We start from the raw sequence: 24,614 nt of genomic DNA on the forward strand, positions 1-24,614 counted from the left end.
CAGAATTATTAAAAAGTCATGCTCTCAGGGACACATACAGAATATTTACTGTTAACAAATAACTTAATAACTTCATTCCAAATTATTAATTCATGGTTCGCATTGGCTCTGCAAGCCTCATAGTTAATTCCTCTGCCTTTACACGGTGTTAAATATGTATCACTTCTTGACTATTCTATATGAGCACTTGGCAAATCAGTCAGAGCTTTTGTGAAGTTGTTGAAAAATCTGAGCTGCAGTTTTATCTCTTCACATACAGATTTGAATATTCTAGTCGTAACTGATGCTTTGTTTATAGCTTTGAGAATGAGCACGCTTTTCTCTTTGCATTATACTGATGTCGGTCGGCTGGCACATAGATGTATTTTACTTAAAGAAATGCCTCTCATTTAAGCCAAATGTCCTCAAGTCAGCCTTGTATGACTCACGATTGAACTAATGAGGTGTTTCTGATTGGAGTACCTAACAATCCAGCAATCATGGGCAATGTTTTGATGTTTTTTTCTTAATCAATCCCCTGCTGGCCTCTAAATGTCTGAAGGTGAAATTATAAACCGACTTATGCCACTTGAACTTGAATAGGAAATGTTTGTCATAAAACAAAGGTGGGAAACCTTAGTAATGTATCTTTGGACAGGCTCAGGTAATGTAACCCTTATAGTGGAATAGCTTGCCTGCTTGTACAGAAAATCAATATCAATATGACCAATCCAGGCTGTTGTGGATTTTTTGGTTTTAATGCAGATTTGCAGAGCCTATTGGCTATATCTCCCCCTTAAGCCAATTGCTGCTTATGGCACTTCTCATTGTATTTTTAGGGAATGCGCAAAGAATGATATGAATGGGATTTGTTTTGTTATTGGTGCATTTTGCACAATTTAAGTTGGTTGGCCTCCACGGGATGAATATTATTGTTCACTTGTTCTACTATCCATTTCAACAGGCTACCATTATAGGCTACCACCACCGGGCTTTCCATTATAGGTTAAACATACAGTAGTCCATGGAATGCAAATACCACTCTATACGCCCCCCTCTGTTGTAGGATGAATGGATAGAATTAAATGGGCTGAGGGATGATTGAGAATAAGGAAAGTAAAGGTGCTTGCTCTTTTATGCTCTTCCAGCTGAGTGAATCAAAAACAATGTGGCAGAATCTGAAATAGTTTGCAGCTTTAAAAACAAGTCCCTGGGGGCTGTAAATTGGCTCTCAGAAGAGGGAAAAGAAACAATTGCCCTTTACCTCTGAGGTTGCATGTCATCTCTCTCTAACTCACTACTGGGCAGATTAAGGTCAAGTAGACCATTCCCCCCATCTTTTTTCATTCCTTCCTCTGAAGGGGAGCAGAGAGAGGGCGAATAAAATGATGACATGGAGGGATTGAGAGCAAGGGAAGAAACTGGGATTTTGAAGGTCTTTGAAAGAGGTTTTACCCCTATCCCTTGTGGTTTTTCTCTCTCACTTCAAGAACTGTGTTGATAATGACTGCTTGTCAAGGAGGATGAGACCACCTGCTCTTTCTAACTCTGTCCTGCAGGTTAAGCTCAACAAAAATATGAAAGGACACAAATGGGGATTAGGAGTGGTCCTGCATTGTGGCTGTCAGTGGCCCCTTAATGTAGCTGTAAAGGGTGCAGTATTTTTTTACATGGCCATTTTCTCTGTCCTTAAGGCAGATGTTAACCAAACTGTAGGCCTATTAAAACAAAGAATGTCAACCTCATAAATCAAGCTTATCCCATATTTTGGAGATAACATAGAACTGTGCTAACACCATATTATGTCATTAGGTACTTACTCGTCACAGACGACAAATCAATAAAACTGAAGTGACAAGCCTGCCAATTTTAATTACAGAATCAATTGACACAGAATTAAGTCTTTTGTTTAACTGGATTGTCCTGTCAATCAGGAAAGAGCATGTTCAGTAATGTGCAAGTCAATGGCATAACATTTTGCCATTCCATGTCAAGGGCACAGTTAGAAAGTCTGGCAGCAATTAAGAACTATAATGTGCTGAGTCGAGCACGGCAACAAAATAGGCAGCAATTTCTTCTGCTCCTGTTGAAATTATGCTTATCAGGTACCTCGCCTCAGCGAAGGTTAAGGGTCGGCCTGAGCAGGCAGGCAGCATTTCTCCACATAATTGAGAGGAGTTTGGATTTAATTGTATAATTAATCTTGTTGAATTAAGTTACACAGAAGTCCGACCCCTAAATTAGGCAGTCTGGAATATTTTAAATTACCTTAATGTGAAATCTGGCTGTAGAATGCACTTTGTTCTCTCCTGATGGTATGAAGTAAGTTTTTAGTCATGATGAACACGGCGTGCTGTAATAACCTGTTAGCAGTTCTTATCACGTTGTTCCTTTTTATATGATTAATTTCCTCAGAAAGTAATTGCAATTTCAAATAGAGATTCATTTTATTGTATAGCTTATTGTGGCCAACTGAAGTTAAAATACTGTATAAAGACAGAATTCACAGAAATTTAAATGTAACAAAGCCTCTATTTTGGCCTATTAATAATTTTGATGTGGGTTTAGTTTTAGATTTCATTGTGTAGATCATTTTCTAATGTATTCTGAAGGCAGTCAGGACTGATCACTACTCAATCTTCTGCATCATTCTTTAGGTCTGGCTCATATGGCACTCTTCCTCCAAACAGTCCAAGCAGTTTCCATTTGAGCACCTGGACAAAGGATGGCCAGCTGTTCGATTGAGTTCTACTTTTGTTTATTTATGAACATAGAGTTTCTGTTTTAAATGGCATGTTAGAATTATCTTGAACTTTAATACATTGATAAAAATAACCACCATGATCTACTTAAATAATTAAGGTAACTTTTTGCAACAGATATGAAGTTTAAGCAGGACTAGTTTTTGTATTTACTACCTAAATTTCCATATGTAAAAAATACTTTTTGATAATAAAGTCTACTTAATTCAAGCATTTTCCTAGTTATTGTTTTGTGTATGCTCTACTTAACTTTATGTTTCTATGTATTTTTTTTATTGTAACTTATTTTTTTAAGTTTCCATATTACTTTATCTAGAGTGGGACCTATTTAGTTTTTTGTAAATGTGCTAGGAGTAGCATTACATGCTGCTAAAAAATGCAGTTTAAAATAAACGACTGCAAATCTTCTAAGACAGAGCTTAATGTTACTACCTTCATTGTCATCTGTATGGCTTTTATGCTTGCAAGATAACCTTCAGATGATGAAAGTTGGAGGATGTTTTTGGTTCACATGCTCATCTTGCACAGCATTGTCAGTGCTTGCTGTCAAGGTCCCCTGCCCTGCCTACTGATTACCTGGATCAGGTGTATTCAGTGAATCACAAGCTGGGAAATACCATCTCCAAGGAGGGTCAAGTGGGCGAAGACAAGGTGAATTGGTATCTTTCAGCTCCTGATTCACTGAGTAAAGAGCAGTGGGCGGTGGCCCTGCCCACTGGGGAGGCAGTTTTATTTAAACGGAGTAAAATCAACAAGATGATTGCTTGTTGTGTGCGTGAACCTAAGAAGATTGTCAGTGGATTACTTAAAAACATTTTGTTAAGGAACAAATGCCCAATGTCTTGTGTTCTGAACAAATGCTGTATAACTTCTAACTTAGATATTTTAAGTAAACATACAATCTCGACTATTTATTGTTTATAACACAGATTCAATTATGCTACAATTACATCGTCTCAGATAGATTTTTTTCAGTGTAGTTATTTCAGTGAAGTTTATTTGTGATTATAGCTTGTGAATGGAAACACCTGGCTTTAAGTTCCCATTCCACTGCCCTTATAATGCCAGAGGTTAAGATTGAATAATTTTGATAAATCAAAGAGTAAGTATAGCTGTTCAGTCCAATTTTGTTTCATTTAGTTTAGTTTAGTATTTTTGCAAATAATTCTAAAGGATTAAACTTTCAAGGCTCTCTGTATTTACCTAGGAAGACTTGGTATTTGTATTGAGGGGATTATTCTGGTGAATTGAATTCGAGCAAAACTAACAAATGTTCACTATTCTAACTGGGAAGTATCCAAACATAAATTCTTAATTAATTAATAATCTTTTTGCATTATTGTAAATGTGTATTATTTCAAATGTTGTTGGATTTTGCACTGTTGATCAGCCAGCAGAAAGTTTTCTTAATCCTGTAGCAAAAAAAAAACATCTGTAAAATCACTGACAGAATAATCATTAATGATAATACCTTTTAGTTGCATCCCTAAAACAGCCCCCAGGTTTCCTTTCGATAGTATTAACGAGCAGATTCTGATTACCTTAACAGAGACTCAGACTTAGTTTTCTTTTTTATGCTTTGACAGGGGAAAGCTTCATTAGTAGCCACCAGTGAACTGACACGTGTATAGACTATGTATTGTATGTGCTCTCCTATACAACAGATTTATTCCTTCAATCCCTGGATGTATACATATCTGATCGGATCTACACTTTTCATGAATCAGCATATGGGACCTATACATGACAAATGTACTGCTAACACCTTAATTGGTTTTTGGCTTATGTGTAATTATCACCCGTTTCTAAACAGTGTTGATGGTGCTCATCGGTTGTCTTAATACTACCTGCTGCTTTACTCTGTTGTATTGGAGAATAATAGTTAATTCTCCTATTTAGCTTCATTGTAAGTTGTATGGTGTGATATGATAAAATAACCTTGTCCTTGTCATAAATTTAAAAGCTCAAACTCTATCTCTAAGCAAATAAATGCACTATACACTATCAGATAATGTTGTTTCAAGTCACAGTTAAGAGTGCATCCTACAACATTGTCTCTCAACAGACTTTGCAGAGATTGGAACCAATGGAATGGAGATAAGTTTGGGAGAGAAAATCCAGTTCAGGGCGTCACATGGGAAGTGATTAAAAAGTAGGATCAATAATAGTCTGAGATGCTGATGCTGATGTGAACTCAACCAACATTTTTTATAGTGCACATAGTATTCTCTTCTTGAAGAGAACAACAAGTCTTTGTCAAAATAAAAAAACTGCTGAAATTCTAGTGCACAGTGTTCTGGTAGTGTTTCGGTTGCTGCTGGCATTTTGTGTATTTCATGCGCTAGAAATGTTGTAAGTAATTTCTATATATTATTTAGCATATGTGTTGCTGACTCAACTGTAATGGCAACGTTTATGTTTACTGCATTATGGAGATGGGAATAGATGGACAATCATTTTCTGTCTAGAAAGCTGGAGGCCCGTGGGTATTTGCCAGCATAATGCTCTTTTTAACACAGCGACCTTACTCTGCTGTGGTTGTCAGATTTAGTAATAGTAGACTTATGAGTGGAGCTAGTAGGGAAAAGTCTCATTTGGCTTGTTTGAATGCCAACTTTGTGTATGAGCTTTCAAAGGGACCTCTTTAATGTTTCTGACGTATGACTGTTTCTGTGTAGATGGCATCTTGGGGAGAGAAACGCTACCCCAGCACATCGCTGCTGCCACCAAGAATACAGATGGAGTCTCTGCCCTTGTGCACTTTCCTTGAAGTGCATACTTACATAGATGGCTCTATTCTGCACTGATGTGTGCTTTTTTTTGTGTAGTGTACTCTCTGCAAGGGGGGGAGACATATGGTTGCTGCTTGGGAGTATTCTGGAGTATGATTATTTAGAGTTTCTTACTTACTATCTGTGTCTATGTCTCTCTGTTACCAAACTGAGACAGCCATCTCTGTAACAAGCCCAATTCTGGTTACTGGCAGAATCTTGTCTGTTTTTGCTATTAGGAATTATTGTGGTGTTTTTTGTCCAGATAGATGTAACGTCCTTTCTCTTCAGAGAACATCAGGATAGCACTAATGCTGTATGGGAAAGTGGTCTCAAACTAAAATTCTGGCCACTGAGACTCAACATGTTTAACCTTTAACTTTGATAGTCCCATGATATTTTGCAAAAGGGCATTCTGTCTCTGCAACAATTCAGTGCAGTGTACTATTGTGAAATTGACTCTAGCTGCTTTTTTAGCACTTCCCGGCTTTATTTGGCTTCTTTGCTTTTTCCCAATTCGTCTTTGATTGTTCAGGGAAATCTTGTGAAATGCAAATGGGGCCAAACAGAATGTAATTGCTGCTGTGTGATGATTACGAGGGAGAACTAATGATGTCCCAACACTGGGGTCAGGTAGGGTTTAATTAGAGGAGGCACAATCAGTGTCACTCCACTCTTGCATGCTCCTGTTCCTGGTGCCTGCCTGGTACTGTGCCAGCTCGATTTCCAAGTGAGTTGAAAGAAAATGGGCTGCTGATGTGAAAAGAGAAGGGGCAGAAATTAATGCAGCTAAATTCTTTTGTTCAGAATTGGGATGGTTAGGAAATGGACCCCATGAAGCAATGGCCTGTCTGCAGATAAAGGTGGATGTTAATGAATGCAGCACAACAGCAAAGGTTACTATTTGTGCTTCTGAAAACCGTAGTCCATTGTGAGGTAAACCTTGTGATGTGTTTGACTAAACCCATATGTGCAGTAGAACACACATCATGCTAAACTCAGCTGCAAAATGCTGCATCTGATCCTTTTCTCTGTGATCAGAAATTATTGTTCAACAGGAATATGTTGTGCAACTGCTCAGATTACTTACACAAGGAAACCAGATTCAACAGGATGAGTGAGACCAGCCAAGGAGAATAACTGTGGCCAACATTCCTGATTATCCAATCAGCGCTCCAAAAACATCAATTTCATCTCATCAATAGATAATTAAGAGGGATAATTGGCTGGCTGTGCTCTGGGCAGACAAGCACTGCTGGTAAAGTTCCATCCCTTACTTCAGCATGACACACACAGACACACATGCACACATGCAGCAGACACATCTGTCCATTGAAGGTCATCATCATATGTGATGGTTGATAGCTGATAGCACTAGAGTCTCTCAGTATTTAAAGTGGATTTTAAGATTGTTTCATGGTAATTATTGAAGAGTGAAGTAAGATATAGCAAGAATATGTTTTGAGATTATTTATAGTCAGAGTGCAGGGTTATTTAGTCTACATCGGGATCTTTTCCATGTGGCATTATGTTTTTATAACCACTTCTAAGGGTTATATTATATCTCAACTAAAGGGTTAGGGTTAGGGTCTCCAATGGCATCACCTCGCACTCTCCTAGACCAGAGTTTTTTATGCTTGACCATCTTGGCCATTCATCCCTTTGAGATCCATGAGCCTTTGTGAAGTACAGGCCAGTACATTGAACTGGACAGGGCTAGAGATTTAAAACCTTGACCAGCCGCATCTCAACAGCTGTGTGCTAATCCATTCCATTGCTTCGACTGTCCTCCCCCTTTTCTCCTGCTCTGGTGAATAGCAAGGTCCTTAATGTGTGAGATCAAGAGGAAAATAAGGCTCTCCAAATGGAATCAAATCACACGCAGGGGCTGCCCGACTTGCAGGAAAAGGCCTCAGCAGCATTACAACCAGAATAAGAGAGAGCAATTGGACTGTAATTCCTTTTTCAGCTATTAGCCTGTCACAGCTTGCCATTCACTTGTTTGCTTGGTTCGCTTCTCATCCCCCTCCCCAACTAATCAGTCTTTGATTAATTCATTAATTCACAAACAGAAGCTGAATCACATCACAGCACTCGGTTGACTCAAATTGGATGCAGTGTAACAATCATTCCCTCTCTCTCCAGACTGATCTGACAAATAAAAAATACAGTGTTACTGAGTAAATAGATCTTTGTCCATTCTACCTCATAATTTGTTGTATTTTCATGTTTTATTTATTCTCAGTGAAGCTGCCTGCTCTCATATATCACAAACCCAACGAGGCAAGGCGGGAAAGGGGTGTATTGATTTGGTTTGACTGTGAACCCCTCCATGCAGTCCTGCCCCTACAGCCCCTGCTACGCCCCTTACAGTTTGTATTCGTCTCCAGCTTTTAGCCCTCTAGCCTTTCTGCATTGGCTCTCATTCAATGGTCCCCCATTCTTGGCTCACACAAGGCCCAATCCCATTCCCATGCATTCAATATTCCCATTATAAGCTCATTAGTCTAGTCATTGTTTTGGGCTCATTAATAGGATATCCATCGCCTTAGACACCTCTGAATTACCATGTCACAGTGTGGCCCCTTTCAGAACGTCAACAGTGGGGGGATTTGCAGAGTTGTGTGAGCGCCGGTGTCTGTGTTCATCTCGCACTTGTGTGTGCCATGCCGACCTTGAGTTTGCTGACATTCCAGCCCCTCTAGAGACCTGCTGACACAATTCATGTACATGTACCCACACATACACACAATGAACTCCTCCCTCGTCAGCCTCACTTCTTCGCTCACTTGCACCCAGAGGCTTGTCTGTCAGTGGTGCAGGAGACAGCGGATCCAGTGGATTGGGGGCTGGGGCTGGATCAGGGTTTTTAACATGCGAAGCAGGTTCTTCCCTACGTACGTATTGATCCTCAAAGGACTCCCAGGCCCCCTTTTCCTTTCTTTCCCTGGCAGTGGAGGCCATTCATCACTGAGACCATGACTAGAGAGCTCAAACACCTGTCTCTGTCAGAAAATAGGCTGTGCTGGGCTCCACCATGCCACACTAAACTGGCCTCTCTCATCAGGAGGGATGAAGCCTTGACACAGTGGCTCATGGTGTGATCTGTTCCTCTCACTCACAGGAGTTATCCATTGTGTGCTGTACAGTGTAAATCTGTTCCTCTATAAAGCCTAGCCTCCTTTAACAGCTCCTGTGGATTGCAGTGTTCCAGTCTTACCTAACATGTTTTTATCTATTTGCAGAAAAAAAAAAAAAAAATAAAACGAGGATAAAAGGTGTTATGGTCTTTGTAGTGTTCAGTATCAGTATTTTACTGACACGAAAACAATCGTGTTTTAAATGTCTCTCTCTCTCTGTAGGGTTGACATTTTGTAACTCTTCAAAGAGGAAAAATGAATTAGAATATCCAGGTCAAGTTTGTCAATGATATCTTTTCCCTGGCTGATGATTTATGTGAGTCTCAGTCTCGTTTATTTCCTTCTTCTTGCCACACCTTGGTCCCCACCTCACACCCTAATCTTTGATTGATAGTGACTTTCAACACCGTGGGGAGATGTACACCCCAGCTGTGCTGACAAGGCTGGAGCCTCAGCCTCAGCCTAAGTTTGGGCACGACAAGGACGAACAGGGAGAATGAAAGATGGTGGGAGGGAGAAAAATGGAGAGTAGCCTCAGCGTCAGATGTGTTTTAAATAACTTTGACAGAGGAGTTTGAACTGCCTCTTTGGGCTGGAGCTAATCTGATGTGAGAGGATGCCACACTGAGGGTGATAGGACAAAGAGATAGAAGAGGGGAGGGAAAGGCAGAGGAAAGCATGAAGGGAGAGGGAAAGGGTAATAGAGGTGCTCACTCAGCTGGTGGGAAATCTGCCCTCCTCATCTTTTCATCTCTCAAGTATCTCTCTTTCTCACTTTGCCCCTGCCTCCCTCACCCAGTTATAACCATTTACCACCATGCCCTGGCTCTTCTCTGTCCTCTTATTTCTCTTTCGCACTTTGCATCATGCTCCTTCTTGCCTCCCTTTATCTTTCTCCCTGTTGTCCCCTACTCTCACCATCTCCCCTGCCTCACTGCTCCCTCCCTCTGTCTTTCACAGACGATTTAGGAAGACACAGCCTCTCCCTTCCATTTATGAAATTGCTCATGTTATTTCCTGCACCCCCACCCCCCCCCAGCTCTCCCTCATAAGTCTTAGTGGGTGCATTCTTTCTCGGCAGATAGTCTCTGCATGGCCCAATCCTCTATCCAGAACACGTATAATTCAGTGGAAAATGCTTAAAAAAAACAAAAAAAAACACAAAAATTCATCCAGAGAGTAATATTGTCACACAGCACGACTAGCCCCTGACACCATGACCCCACCATAGTAATGAGTGTCCATTCTTAATCCCCACCCATGGACTTTTGTTTACCTCATCACACTCTGGCCACTGTGAAAAGGCACATGCCTGCACATTTTTCCTGTGGCAGTGTCTTTTTTTATGGCTTACCGGTTTTAGATCATTTTTGTTATGAGTGTTGTCCAAGTGCTGGTGAAGCCTGGGAGATTTACAGGGCTTTGAAACATTTTTTTTCACGTAATGGTGAAGCATTGCATCTGTTTCTGGGATTTAAAGGATTGAGGTAACATCAGTATTAAATTATACATTTAGGATGACACTTTTTGAACAACACGGTGCCTGCATGTTTTTGTGAAAAGTAGTGAGTTCTCAACAATTGCTATTTGAAGAAACCAGATTAGGATCAGAATCTGGGTAAATCAATGTAAGTCAAACTTGCATTTATAGGGTTAGGGTCGAGTAGAATTAGTTGTGAATACAAGAATGAAATATTGTCATATTATATATAGCATATGATTAATACCTACACACCCAGCTGAGACTGACCAACATTAGTTGAGTGTGTGGCTACCTAGTGAATGTAAGTCAATATTTACTATTCTTTCATTTCAGTTTTGGTCTCCAACCAAATCCTAAAGGAATATATTTAGTTCTTTAGCTCCTCCAGATTTGCCAATTATTGGCTAAGTGGTTGTCTGCTGCATAGACAGCAGCTACTTTCTACTACTTTAAAATAAAGTGATTACAGAGGTGAGATTGAACCAAAGCTCTCATCTAAAAAGCTTCATCAGTTCTGACTAACTAGCTCAGAGAGGCATGCATATAAACTTTGTGGTGTTGTTATATCTTTGGCACTTCTGTTGTCTTACCCAACTTTCATATGTGTGATGTTGGTGTCACATGAGTTCGTGTAAACAACCTAAACCACCCTGGCAATAATCAAAGACTTAGATTGTAATTCTCTGATAGGTTGTCGTTGGCCACCTCCTCTGTTGAGAGAGGGTCATTTGAGTCTGATAAATCATTTGTGCAAAACAATTAGTGTTTTAATTTTCTTCTCTGCATTTCTAGAATGTTAAAATATAACAATTTTTATCAGTAATGTTAATTTCATATTTTCCATTAATTTAAAAACCATTTTGGTCTTTTAAAATTAATAAATACTACAATAACACTTCAGTTTACATTATGCAATGAATCGTGATGTAGCTACCACTCTCCCTCAGCCATCATCGCATCAAAAGGATGTGTGTCCAGACTGGTCTTGGCCCCAAATAGCAGAATCGCTCAGACTCTGGACTAGGCTGTCCTTTAAAAGACAAGTCTCTCTCTTCTGTGTGGATGGAGATGTTTTTTTTTTTTTTTTTTTTACTTGTGATTTTGATTTCTGATGGAACTTGTGATGCTGCTGTTCTAAATGGGTCTCACTTGGAAAAAGTTTTCTGACCTCAGTGGGATTTAACCTGGTAAATAAAGTGTTACGTGTAAAGCAGAACAGACAGAGAACCAGATCGAAGGAAGCAGGGGACAAGTGGTTAAAAAAAAAAAAAAATGGGGAAACCTTTATAGTGTTTGGCTCACTGTGGGTGTGTGAAGGATGGCAGGGTAAGAGAAGGAGTAAAATTGAGTGAAGGGTGTGTGAGGTGGGGGGTGTAGTGGTCTGTCCTTGTGCCTTCTCCACTCTTTCCTCTCAGCGTTCTCCTCTCTCCTCTTAGCCCATTTCTGGCTCATTACCCCCTCAGCCAGCAGAGTTTTCCCCGGGTGGCAGTGAAAAGACTTGTCCTCTCTCACTCTTACCAACACACACACACACACACACACACACACACACACACACACACACACACACACACACACACACACACACACACACACACACACACACACACACACACACTCCTCGCACACATACTCCCCCTAGTGAGCTTCTTCGACAGACAGGCTGGTGGGCAGCCATCTCCTCTCCAAACTCTCACTTCCAAATGAGACGTCCAGCCTCTTAAAAAACCAGGACAGGGACAAGATATTTTTAAAAAACAGTTTTATGGTGAGGAAACTTTGTTTTCAGTATACACATATCAACCGCATTACCATGTTTACAACCAAATGTACACAAGATAATGTTGTAGTGTGCAGGGGTCAGCATAGACAAAAAATTTAATTGATGCTGGCCTTGTGGCATGACAGCTGTCAGGACACACAGACCTGTCAGAGTGCACATGTTGACAAGCACAAAATAAAATCCACTAATGTTGTGGCTGATTTGCATATGCTCCCTTGATTGGCTGTGGGAGGTTATACGCAATGTGCTTAGTGCTGCCTGGTAGATTTTTTAAATTCTAAAATGTAACTTATATCTGATAAATAAATGCTGGACAGTATGAGAGAGACCTATGTTCTTATTTGACACAGAATGCATATAGAATACAGAATGTATATATGTATGTATATATGTATATATGTATATATATGTATGTATGTATATATATATATGTATGTATGTATGTATGTATGTATGTATGTGTGTGTATGTATATATATATATATATATATATATATATATATATATATATATATATATATATATATATATATATATATATATATATATATATATGTATATGTATGTATGTAAATATGTATGTATATATATATGTGTATATATATATATGTATGTATGTATATATATATATATATATGTGTGTGTGTGTGTGTATGTATGTATACACACACACACACACACACACACACACACATATATATATATATATATATATATATATATATATATATATATATATATACAAATATGAAATAAGAAATGCTGTAGTTACTAAATTATTAAATGACAACTGTTTGCTGCTATATGTTGTAAAAATACAGCATATATGCTTGCAATCATTTATTCTGCAACTTATTAATATTTATCAAAAATCCTGCATGCTGATACAGAATATCTGCATTAAGTCAATGAACTCCAGTTATTTTAGAAATCTGTTTCAAAAATTGGTGGTTAAAATACTCAAATATCTTTATTCTTTAAATTTGGTGAAAGACCAGCAGAGACAACTGACTTGCTCTTCAAAGTATAGTAGTGTAGTGTTTTTATTACATTTCACGAGTCTCTTGCTTAAAGATATCCCATAGGGCCAGCCCTTCCCTGTCTTACCCTCTTTGCCCTCTCATAAAACCTGTGCTGGCTGACAGTCTGCCAGGTGTGCCCATACTCAGGAGACATGACTGGTGTCACCAAGCAAAGCAGACTCAAATTGGCCATGAATGCCAGCTCGGCCACTGAGTAACTTTAGGGAGGGACAAGAAAATCTCTGAAGCTGGTATGTGTGACATTAGCTGGCTGCCTTCCCTCTCCTCTGAGCAAAGCTTGTGGCCCCACCTCTTCCTTCACATGCTGACTGAGTATATGACCCGGTGTCCAAGTGACATAGTCCCTGGCAGGAAGTCAGAATATGAAATGATCATAATATTCACGTCCTAACTTTGACATTGTCTATTAGCTGTGCAGCCAGCAGCACACATAGATCTACAATCTGGCAGCACGGTCTGCCTGAGGCAAGCCCTTAGGATTGGTGCTGGGCTATGAAACAAGTTTGACACAGTGGCCAAACTGCTGTATTGCAAATTCTTTGTTGATCACTTGAATTCTTACAAAAGGCGGAGCTGGTGTGTAAAATGTGAATACATTTTTAATACGGTTTTAAGTGCTTCAATAACCCTGCAAAAGGGCTCCTTTATTATCAGATATGTTATTAATTTCCAATATTATTTGGCAAGCTTAGCAGAGCTTATTTGATTTTAGAAGGACACATGTGTGTGTGCTCTGTGGGACCAAAAATGTGTAAGTAATTATTGGGATAATTTTATAGCTGGAATTTGGAAGAATGTTGATTTAATTCAGCATATGCACCTGAGCAACTTTCATAGTTTTTATGCAGTATGCAGTTCCGGTACTACATCTACAGCCTGAAGTACTGGGCTGTACTACTGGGCAGTACTTAACAGCAAGTTAAAACCCAGAAAATCCAGCACTGAACTGCACATGTGTCTAATGTGTGTTGTTACACTGCTTCATTCTAAACAATCATCCAGTGTCTCCTGGTTTGATGCTGTGCTAATAGCTTAGCTTCTACTATTGTGGTGCTGTCTCTTGGGTGTTCCCCAAGCCTTCCTGTTCTGATGAGAGCTGCTGGACACCGGGGAGTCTTGCTCTCCTTTCTCAGGCAGACTATGCAATTTAAACCTGCCTTGGGCATGTAGATATTACTCCCCGGTGAGATGGCTGAAAATTAATGGAAATTGTTTTAGAGGAATCATTATTAACATTCTCCTTTGGATGCCCTTTTGTCATCTCAGTCCTGCTACATCTGCTGTTTTATTCTCACGCTAATTTATGCAGCCGTTGACATTCGCGTTGCTGTTTGAATGTTCTGGGAAATGTGAATAATCAGACTAATAATTAGTTATTGCTCTGTCACTTCACTGGACATATATGTTAGAATTACAATAATATTACTCATGCATCTATTATGCTATTTAGCAATAGTTTTTTGTCTTATGTTCACGTCATCATTTGTGTGTCTTTTAGCACCCGAGATGTGACGCTTAGGATGATCATGTTAAAAACTGTAGGCACCCCGAATGCTTAAGAAACAAGGTATTAGTTTTCTTGTCTTGTTTTCCCCTGGTGAAGAAGTCTTGGTTGTGCTGTAGTATAACATTGCTGGCTCACTCATCTCCGAAACCAGGAAATCACATTCCCTCACACATATGACTCAATTTCACACCCCAAGGTGGATTAAGAGGACTCTTCACTCCAGGCCTGCGCAGGAAAAGGTGTAAATATCACCCCTGTTCCTGGTGAAGGGAAATCCGCTATTTAAACGGAGAGTAATATAACTGACATTTTACAGTTCATTATGCAGCCCCTGACCTTCACAATGTACGACTTGGATACTTCCCTGGCAAAAGGCGAAGCCTTGTGTTCCCTAATGGGAGCTGGTTGACCTTGTCAGGAACTAAGGGGAGGTCAGGGATGAAGGAGGGTGTAATCGACTCAAGAGAGATGCGACACAGCTGATGATCACCTTCTACAAACTTAAAAATCCCCCAGTTTCTTGAGAGAAATGAGTAATCTAATAATCAGTTTATTTTGGGACGTGATAGTGCCTTTGATACAGTATGTGAGTTTATGATCTGCAGGGATAATTTTAATGCGGTTGAATGTGTATTGCATCATCTGGTCTTCAGATCTTTCTTTGGCCAAATTGCTGAAGCTTATCACAGATGGATTCAACTAATCTTCAACTGGCTTTTTGCCGTTATGTCCAACTGTACTTTAAAGACTCCTCAGGATTCCAGATAAATCCATCACATCCTACCAAACATAATAGAAAGTAATCATATCAGGAGTCGTTCACGGATTAGGCTGTTTTGAATGTGACTTATAATCTCTTCCATTTGTGTAAACTACAATGACGTGCACTGGGTGCCTGACAGAGATAATCTTATTACCCAGTTGGCTTTTGTTTTCTGTTGTCTTGCTTTTGTTCTTTATTAAAAAAATGTTGCTGTATTGAACATGCTAATTGTGGCTGGGCATAATTGGGGTCTTGCTTTAAAAACCTCTCCCCTGTTTGGTAAAAGATTAGGAATTTCATCTTCAGGATTATGTGTAGCTACAGTGGAAGCCCATGAAATAGTCTTGCTTTCCATTATGTTTAAAGCCACTCAAGCTTATTAATGTGAAAGGAAAATGTATTATTCACCACATAATACCATTGTCATATGACAAAAACATGTCAGATGGCAGCTATTTTGAATGATGGGATTGGTTGGCTGATTAGTTCTTGTCCAATCAGTATTCTTTCTTTGAGGATCAAATATACCAAGCCAATCCACTTTCAGACAGAAAATATCCTGATTATTCTACTTCAGTGTATTTTCTGGATTGTTGGACATTTCTCAACATTTGCTGTCACAACTGCAACAGCAAGGCTGCCACATGTTCTGTACAACTATAATCAGTAATGGAACTGCTGCAAACCAAGCTTTGGACATTGTAAGGGGGAATGTGCGGCAGATGAAACCCAGCAACAGACACAGGAATCCTCATTGATCATAGGTGGCTTTTCATGAGCCTCAGATGTGGAGAGATCAGAGCTTCAATCTTACTACGAAATGATATCTCACAATGTGAAATAATTCCCTGATCTGCCAAAAAAAAAAGTCAAAGAAAGTGCAAAGAGAATATTCAGGTGTTAGTATTTCTGCCTGATTCACCTAGGGGTCTAATAAGTGATCACACACAAAATGGGGAATCTCTCCCCAATTATGGTGAGTAACTTTTGATTTCATGTCAAAACATATTTAAAATTTGAACAGTGCCATCATTCCTGTGGCATGCCATTCTCTCCATGGGGCTTGTCACAGGAGGCATCACGGCATGCAGCCCCAATACACACGGCTCCTTTTATTTTTCTGTCTGACATGTTAAGTGTTATAGTACAAAGAGGCTCCATTTTAATTGTTTGGACAGATCACTCAAGAGAGAGTAGCTTTGATTTTGGGTGTTGACAGAATAGGCGCAGGCTTGCTGAGCTGCTTTGGTGTCTGTCATGCCAATTCTGGCACTGCACTGTATTGATTATGATAGTGTGTTTACTTTGTGCTGTACTTAAGCTAAAGCCCAAGGCTTGTCCAACCTTTCTTAGTAGCTATTGTTTGGAGAATATGGTTACTAGAAATTGCTTAGATGTAGAGATGACTTGTTATTGCTCTGGCATTTTAGATTCGTACACAAAAATCTATTCAGTCATCTTCACTGTCAGTCAGTTTTTATTGGGTAATCTTTCAAATAGATATGAAGAAAGCAATGCAGCAAGCTTAGTGACAAACAAGCCATTGATCTATAAGCATGGGTCTACTGTATGTGTGATACCTGTATTAAATAAGACAAATGGGCACTTAAGCTCTGCTGTATAGGCACTTTATGAAATAGGAGTACACTTCGATGAAGCCTAGTGAGCGGTGAGAAATCACCTGTTGATGGCCCATAATGTAATAGAACATTCCTTTTGAATGGGCGGGAAGTATAATGTCACACAGTCCATTAATATTCTCTTGCCATACCTACGCTTTGCTCTCTGTTCTGGGGGAATGATCTGGGTGACGGACGATGGGGTGATGACACAAGAAAACAACTTCCACACCTCCCTTTTTTTCCACGCCACCCTCTCCATTTTTTTCACCTCCCATCAAGCCTTCATCACAACAGCCACAAATTACCCACTTTGCTCGCAATATTAAAGGGGGTGATCGTTGGTGTCCATAATTAGAGTCTTAGTGTCATCTAGCCTCCATTAAGCTAACAATAGAGCCTTAGAACAAGGCCACTTTGGGCAAATAACATGTTGAGAACACTTGACTTTTGTGAAGAGATATTGAAAAGCATCTGAGGCCATTACTGATCTAAACAGCCTTGGATTGGCAGGCAGCTCTGTTAAAACTATGGATAGGCAGACTGAGGAATCTTCCCAGTTGTAGAAAACACTTCCATACTTGGGAAAAGATGCATTGAATGCAATCATCCCCAAAATAGCAGACACTCACACGTCTTCTTGCTCAAACAGTGACAGTATTTTCCCTTTCTGTACCCATATTCTTTTGACAAAGACATAAATATAAATATCATCACACTGCACACTGTAGCCTAGTGAAGCTTGTATTTCAGTCACACAGTGTTAGATAGCTTGCTGCTGAGTTTCGTCCCAGGCTACAGAGAGAGACGGAGAGAGAGAAAATGCTCTGTATTCTCAGCCCAGGCCCTGTTTGATCTCCGTCATCGCCCCTCTAAGACATCATTGTGTAACACTGTAAAAGCGGACGGCTTCATGGTGCGAAGGAAATATCAAGGAAGTTATTCATAAATATTAGATAAGATCAAAACAGCTGGTTGCTCTCAGACTCAGAGATCCTGGGTCAAGTCATCCACATCTCTTTGATTTTTTTCTTCCACACAGGCTGAGCAGAGAGTATTGAGCATGCATTGAAATTGAAGACCCCCCCCCCCCCCCCCCCACCACCACCACCACCACCACCACCACCACAACGCCAGTCCTGTTCAATCCTGTCCAATCTTGTTACTAATAAGCCACTAATAAAACACAAATCTACTGCTTTGTTTCATTTCTGATCAACACTTTTCATTATTCATAGTTCTCTTGTTTTGATTATCATCCCTAACACACAGTGCACCAAACCTGAGGAGATTAATAGGCAGCATTCTCCAAACTCTTCCTCTTCTACTTTGGAGCTGACACAAATTGGTGAAATATCACTTTGATCATGCCTCCTGAACAACAAACAAAACACAAACCTAATTAGCCTAATTCAAAATCGTTCCAAATGCCTCTGTTTGTTATAAATTCCCACTTTCACAGTGCTGTTGTTAAAGATAAAACTCGTTTGGATGAGTGTCACTTTTTTACCTTTGTGTATTTCCCTGTGTGTGTGTGTGTGTGTGTGGGGGGGGGTTACTAAGCATAAGTGGCAAAACATTTCAAGTGACCTTTGACCTTTCGATTGACAAAAGACAGGGGGGTGCCAGTTTCCTCTGTTGCATTAGTCCCCTTTCCTCAAATATCCCAGAAAGCGAGCAAAGCAAACCTGCTTTAAACAGCCTTGCATGCTACAGCTGATTGATGTGGAGAAAGACTCTTATTCCTTTGTTAAGCTTACTTATTCTATCTGGGTAGGAATGTCAAGTGACACAGGAAGCAAACAGCTTTTATTTATATATCCTCATCACTGGATTTACATTTAGCACATCTTATTGAATTTTTACTAAAATCTTTACAATCACATCAGTATACTTCTGTATAAAACCCACCATGCAATAAGAAAGTACTCAACTTTTGCTGCTGGTGCTTCTAATTTGCTGTAAAAATTGATGCTTCGTGTCAGCATCTGTTCCAAGGGCAGCAATGCACCAAAGCTATACACCATTTGAAGTGTTCACTTAATGCAAGCAGCATGAAGTCTACCTTGCAATGCTAGCAGATTAGCTCACATTGCCTTGCTAACATATGCAATGACTGCCGGCGAGCTCTTCCCCATTAGGTTGGCACATCAAAGGCAGTGGGAGAACTTCTTCACATGCAGTTAAAAGTGGGCTCAGTGTGGATCTTGTAAATACCGGCTTTGAGTCTGTGCCTCTTGGGGGACGCTTCACACACTCCTAGTCAGGAAAAGGGAGGTAGGGAAAAAGCAGTGACAGGCATCAGAGTGGGAGGAGAGGATGGAGGTATTGGGGGGAAGAAGGTGGGGGTGAGCCCACTCCCCTGTCACCATCAGCATAGGATCTTTGGATGAAGAAAATCACTCTCCTCTTCTCTCTCTCTCTCTGTCTGTATTTTGCTCTCATCCTCTCCCTCCTCTTCACACTTCACATGATAGCTGACAGTGAAAGTAGAGCATAGCTGTTTTCTGTTTTCTTTTGAGTCATGTTTTTCATAACACATAAATAGAGCATGTGGCGTCCTGGGAATTCTGTGATTCTGTGTTTCAGTCTACAGGCGGACACAATAGCATCCACTCCTCTCAAGTGTTGTTGAAAACATTTTATCCTTCATAGCCATTTGTAGGGCTCTGGTGAGGCCCAAGTCTCCGCAAGGAGCAGAAAAGATAAAGAGATATGTTTTGTTTTGTTTGCAGCCACACACACACCCACACACACACACACACACACACACACACACATATATATCATAAGCACCAAAGCCTATCGTTGCCTGGTTTCGCACACTGATCAATGCAAATGCTGTTATTTACCCAAGCCTGAAATGAAAAGACTATGGATCAATTTGATGCACTTCCATAGGGTGTGTTCACAATGGCTGGCTGGCTTTTTGTCTCAGCAACACCCTCTCTTTTGCTCCTAGCCGTTCACCCGCTTCTCTTAAACAAGACTATCTCAAACCCAAAATAACTAATGCAAAACACACTACCACGCTTTACCTCGAATACACAAACCATCATCTTTGCATTCTCTTTCTGCACGCTACATCTCTCTTTTTCTTTCAAACACACTCACAGTGTGACACCAGGGCTGCATCCGTCTGAGCTGTGTGTGTATCAGTGAGTGCATGTGTGTGTTTGTGTATTTTTTTGGGCTGACCCACTTTCTGTGCTTGGCCAGGCTTGTGTTGCTGCTGCTGTCTGCTGTGCTGTGCTGCTAGGGGGAGATCCCTGCAGACTCCCCCGGAACAGACTCCAGCTCTTCTCCTGACAGACATTCACTATGGCATGTTATTCCCCCGCAGATTGGAGACCTCTGCCTCTCTCTCAGTTAGTGCATCTGTATGATTCGGATACACCTTGATGCAGATGCACGAATGCATCCCACAAAGAATGCATGCACATGGGTGCACAGGCAGTAGCAGCATTTTTACCAAACACACTCCCACATACATATTCAAAGCACATACCATCCCAGATCTGTATATTTTTAATTCCATCCACCCTCCTCCAGCTCCTCCTCCTCTCTTCCCTGTGTTTGTCTGGAGTTATTGTTTCAATCTTGCTGCATCAGGGAGCCCCTGAAGGTTATAAATTAAACATAAATGCAAATGCGCTGAGCCATTGCCCTCCTCCACGTCCCTCCTCCCGCGCACACATCCATCCTCGCCATTCAAACAGATCAGTGTGTCTGCGAATTAATAGAAGAACAGTGGGCTTTTTTAATGAGCAAGCGAGAGAAATTGCAAAACCACAGCACGGCACGCCCATAGCTGCAGCCGAGGCAATGGCTTGAAAAGTCAGGCGCCATCATAGAATATGCTAATGCCCCAGGTCCCCTTACTGTCAGCCTTAGTGTTGCTCTAGATGAGATCAGAGCTGAAGCTTTGATCTGGAACACTGATGGGAGCCAGAATTGTCACGTGCACAAAGCACAGAAAGCAGGAACAGAGTGAGTGAGCCTTGTTTTAATCACAGAAGGTGCACATAACTAATGATGATGACACCCAACACCAGTGTCCTTAATTATTTTGGATATATATGCTCATACACACCACCAGCCTGCCCATTCTGACAAAGAACATGATTGTAATTTCTTCTCAGGGTGTTCTATAGAAAACAAAAGCTACCTAGTCATTTTAAGGCTATAGATTGGGCCTGGGCATACTGAATGGTTAACACCACTGAGACTTTGTTATTGGACCATGGCAATATTATAACTTTTATTCTCTGTTTTATGGGCTCATAAAGACAAATAGCTATAAGTTTCAAGGGATGTAACTTGGATTTGGTCTCCCAGTTAATCTTTCATTGTGAAATGTGGGATTCTTACTATCATGTTATAATATATATTTGTGACAAACACACACACACACACACACACACGCGCACACACACACAAATATGCAAATATATTGAAGTCTGAATTGTACTAACACTTTATCACCAGCAGGGGTCTTCCCATCGTCATGAACATGGCTACATGGCTCACACTATACACAAGTCTAAGGCTGAATGAATTATACCTCCTTGTTTCAAACATGTGTGACCTGAAGCAACAATTATGTGTTAGAAACATGGCGTTATTACCTCCCTTGAAGTCATCAACATTACATCGGCCATCACTTCCTCCACCACTGGCATCCTCATCATCTTCCTTGCATGTGTTTCCACCATCATGTTTATCATGACCATCCTCAGCATAAATCTCATCCCCAAATCCTTCTCTTCCCACCTCCCCTTTTCCCCTTCCCCCCACCCCTCTTTCATCCACAGCTCCCTCTGTTGATCAAATGCATCTGATCTCATCAAAGCAGCCCTCTGCTTATTCAAGTCCCAACAGACACCCCAGCTTCTTTACTAAGCAGTATTTTACATTCATGTTTGAATACCACTGATGGGAGAGCATATCTTGTAGGCTTTGGTTTTGTGTGGTCCTACACTGAAGCCTGGGGTTTATTTTAGTTTTTCTTTTTATTTCGTTGTCATTGTCAGTTCAGACAAGTTTGTCTCTGACAAAGTAAGTCCAAAGGAGGAAATTAAAGCCTGTCTTTTATTCAAAGACCATATGCAGTATTACTTTATTATTTATATTTCATTTCTATGGATACATACGGTGACTTTATAGTGATATATTTGTATTGAGGGGCATTTTTGTCTGCTCTCAAAAAAATGTTTCTGCACAATATCATATAGTTTCCAGGGTGGCCCTCGTACTTGTACGATACTTTACTCGTTTTCCGGCTGAAAATAAGTGATCAGAGAGAGTAGGAGATGAACTCTGTAGTACATATATCACAGAATTCTAGCTCCTTTAAAGTGTGATTACATTCCTATTCCGATTGCGCACAGCTTGTGGTTGCGTGTCCGACTCCTGTCAGAGCTGCAGAGAACTGGCTTGAGCCGAGGGACAGAGAGGGTGGAAAGAGGGAAAATCAGATCTGGATAATTGCGTAGAAACTCCCTCGGCTGAAGTTAACATGATTTGGCGAGTTTATTTGAAGCCTTTGGTCGGAATGAAGGGGCTATATCCGTGCATAGTGTGGAAATTGATGAATTCTCCCATGATTGTTTGTTTAAAAAACAGGCACCTCAAATTCAAGCAAATGAGCCATTCTTTAATCGTCTGAGATGTAATTTTTAAAACAGTTCTCGATATTATATTGGCGATAACGTCCAACTATTCTCCCTTCAACGAACTATTTTTTTGTTTTAAAACCAGGTACAAACAATAGTAAAACGGAAGCACCAACACGCAGCGTGCGTAATGGCTCGGAATTCCAGTCCGGATTTTCCATGTGAGGCGCGCCGGAGCCCTGGAGGTGGATAAGCTGGTGGAGCCCGCTCTCTCTCATGCCATGCTGGGCCACAAGGGCTCCGGGAGACGCTGCTGCATATTACCGAGAACCGGGATGGCGGAGAGGCGGAGGGGGGAAGGAAAAAAAAGTTTCGTTTAAACCTGGCAGAGAAACTTTCAACATGAAGCTTCACTGACGCACCGTTTCACCACCACCACAGCAACACCAGCGCTAGACAAAGCTTGCTTTTCCACTGAATATATTTTTCACCTCCCAGTTTGTTCTGTTCATCCCTCTTGTATTATTGTCTGTGTGCAAGGCTGGTCGGGGCTTGCTGTCACTGTGCGCTGAGATGTTAGAGTGACCATGGCTGCGCAAGTGGCATCTGCTCCGACCAGAACTAATAATAAAAATAAGAAATTATCCAGCGGTTTGGGTCCTGAGCTGAATTCGGGGAAATCCGTAGGTGGTGGTGGAGGAGGGACCGTACAGCGTACTGGACCGATGCTTGGTGCCGGAGATGGGACTCAGAATAATGTAGACCATCACCGCAGAAACGAGCTCAACATGGTCCATTCAACTTCCACGACTCACAGCGCTCCGGACGGCCATGACAAGGATGGGAATAATCTTACGTCCGCCTCGTCGTCGACTAATTCAACCACTTCCTCGATGGAAACGGGTTTGATTGCGAACCACAAGCTGAAATGTGTAGGGAGCGGAGATCCCCCTCACACACAACCGCCACAGCAGCAGCAGCAGCAGCCGCCGCCGCCGCCGCAATTCGGCCAATTTGCGCCACATCAGCAGCGACAGATCCAAAGTAACAGCACCGCCAATAACAACGGCCAGGGCCCCCGTGGGGACAGAGGTATGGATCACCAACACCACGGTGGCAAAGAGAACCTGTTGGGGGGGCTGGAGGAGCAACAGCAGCACATGCCAGGCAAAGGTGAGGGAAACCTCACCTGTAAACCCGCGGAGAGGATGATGGGTACCAGGTATGAACACTCAAACTTGGGACCAACTAACAACTCTGAGTTTAATAACAACTATTACACTCCTAGGCCCTGTTACGAGCAACATGGCGGACAGCAGCAACAGAGCAGTGGGATGGGGATAACGCACTCCTCGGCACATAACAGTATGGAGAACTCTCATGAAGCAGGGTACCACAACAGCCAGTACAACCAGTACCCGAATTATCGGGCGGGCTACGGCGGCGGGGCTTACGGTATGATGGGCCCTTCTGGATGCCGGCAACCTGGGAACATGATGATGGGCAACAACTCCTCAGCAAGCCACGGCAAGTCTCCCTTGGGAGCTGGTTCAGGTGGCTTTCAGAGGTTCCCCGGACCAAGTCAGCAGCAGCATCCATCAGGGGCAACCCCGACCCTCAATCAGCTGCTCACCTCTCCCAGCCCGATGATGCGGGGCTACGGCAGTGCCTACCAAGACTACAGCGTCCCCACAGCGCAGCAGCAATCCGGAATGGGTCTGGGGAAAGACTTGGGACCACAGTTTGGATCCCCCTCGGCTCATGGCTGGGGTGGGCAACAGAGAAACCATACTCATTCATTGAGCCAGGGCAACGGAGGGCAAGGCCTCGGCAGGACTCAGGTTAGTTTGGGAAACTTCAGTCGGGTGCTCCGGTGTAAATCAGTAAACTTGAGTTTTCATCGCTGATATCTCACTCATATTTGTAAGGTGTCGTGTGTTAACCATATGTACAGTCTGGACATATGGTCAGGCAAGGTCCAGTATATGATAAGTGGTTAATTATTTTGTCTCGTGTAAATATTATGTTAAATATTAGATATATATGAGCTTATGTATGACAGAAAGAGCGACGAAAAACATGTAATTATTTATTAAAATTATAAATGAAAAAACCAACAGAACTCTGATTAATTTTTCCAGTCGTGTAT

General features: G+C 41.3%; 1 protein-coding gene across 13 annotated transcripts in view; it reads left to right on the forward strand.

Moving 5' to 3' along the window:
- The first annotated feature begins 22,498 nt into the window (after positions 1-22,498).
- Positions 22,499-24,614, forward strand: part of LOC137101202 (AT-rich interactive domain-containing protein 1B-like) — a 162,476-nt gene continuing 160,360 nt past the window's right edge. For 5 of the 13 annotated variants that reach the window (XM_067479286.1, XM_067479287.1, XM_067479290.1 and 2 more), the window contains exon 1: positions 22,500-24,306. In XM_067479286.1, coding sequence (XP_067335387.1) covers positions 23,053-24,306 — 1,254 coding nt within the window. In that variant the 5' untranslated portion in view covers positions 22,500-23,052. Of the gene's footprint in view, positions 24,307-24,614 lie in introns of all 13 variants that reach the window. The other 8 variants (XM_067479282.1, XM_067479293.1, XM_067479283.1 and 5 more) reach the window with 6 other exon arrangements.

This window comes from Channa argus, chromosome 16 (genome assembly GCF_033026475.1).
Source record: "Channa argus isolate prfri chromosome 16, Channa argus male v1.0, whole genome shotgun sequence".
Classification (NCBI taxonomy): domain Eukaryota; kingdom Metazoa; phylum Chordata; class Actinopteri; order Anabantiformes; family Channidae; genus Channa; species Channa argus.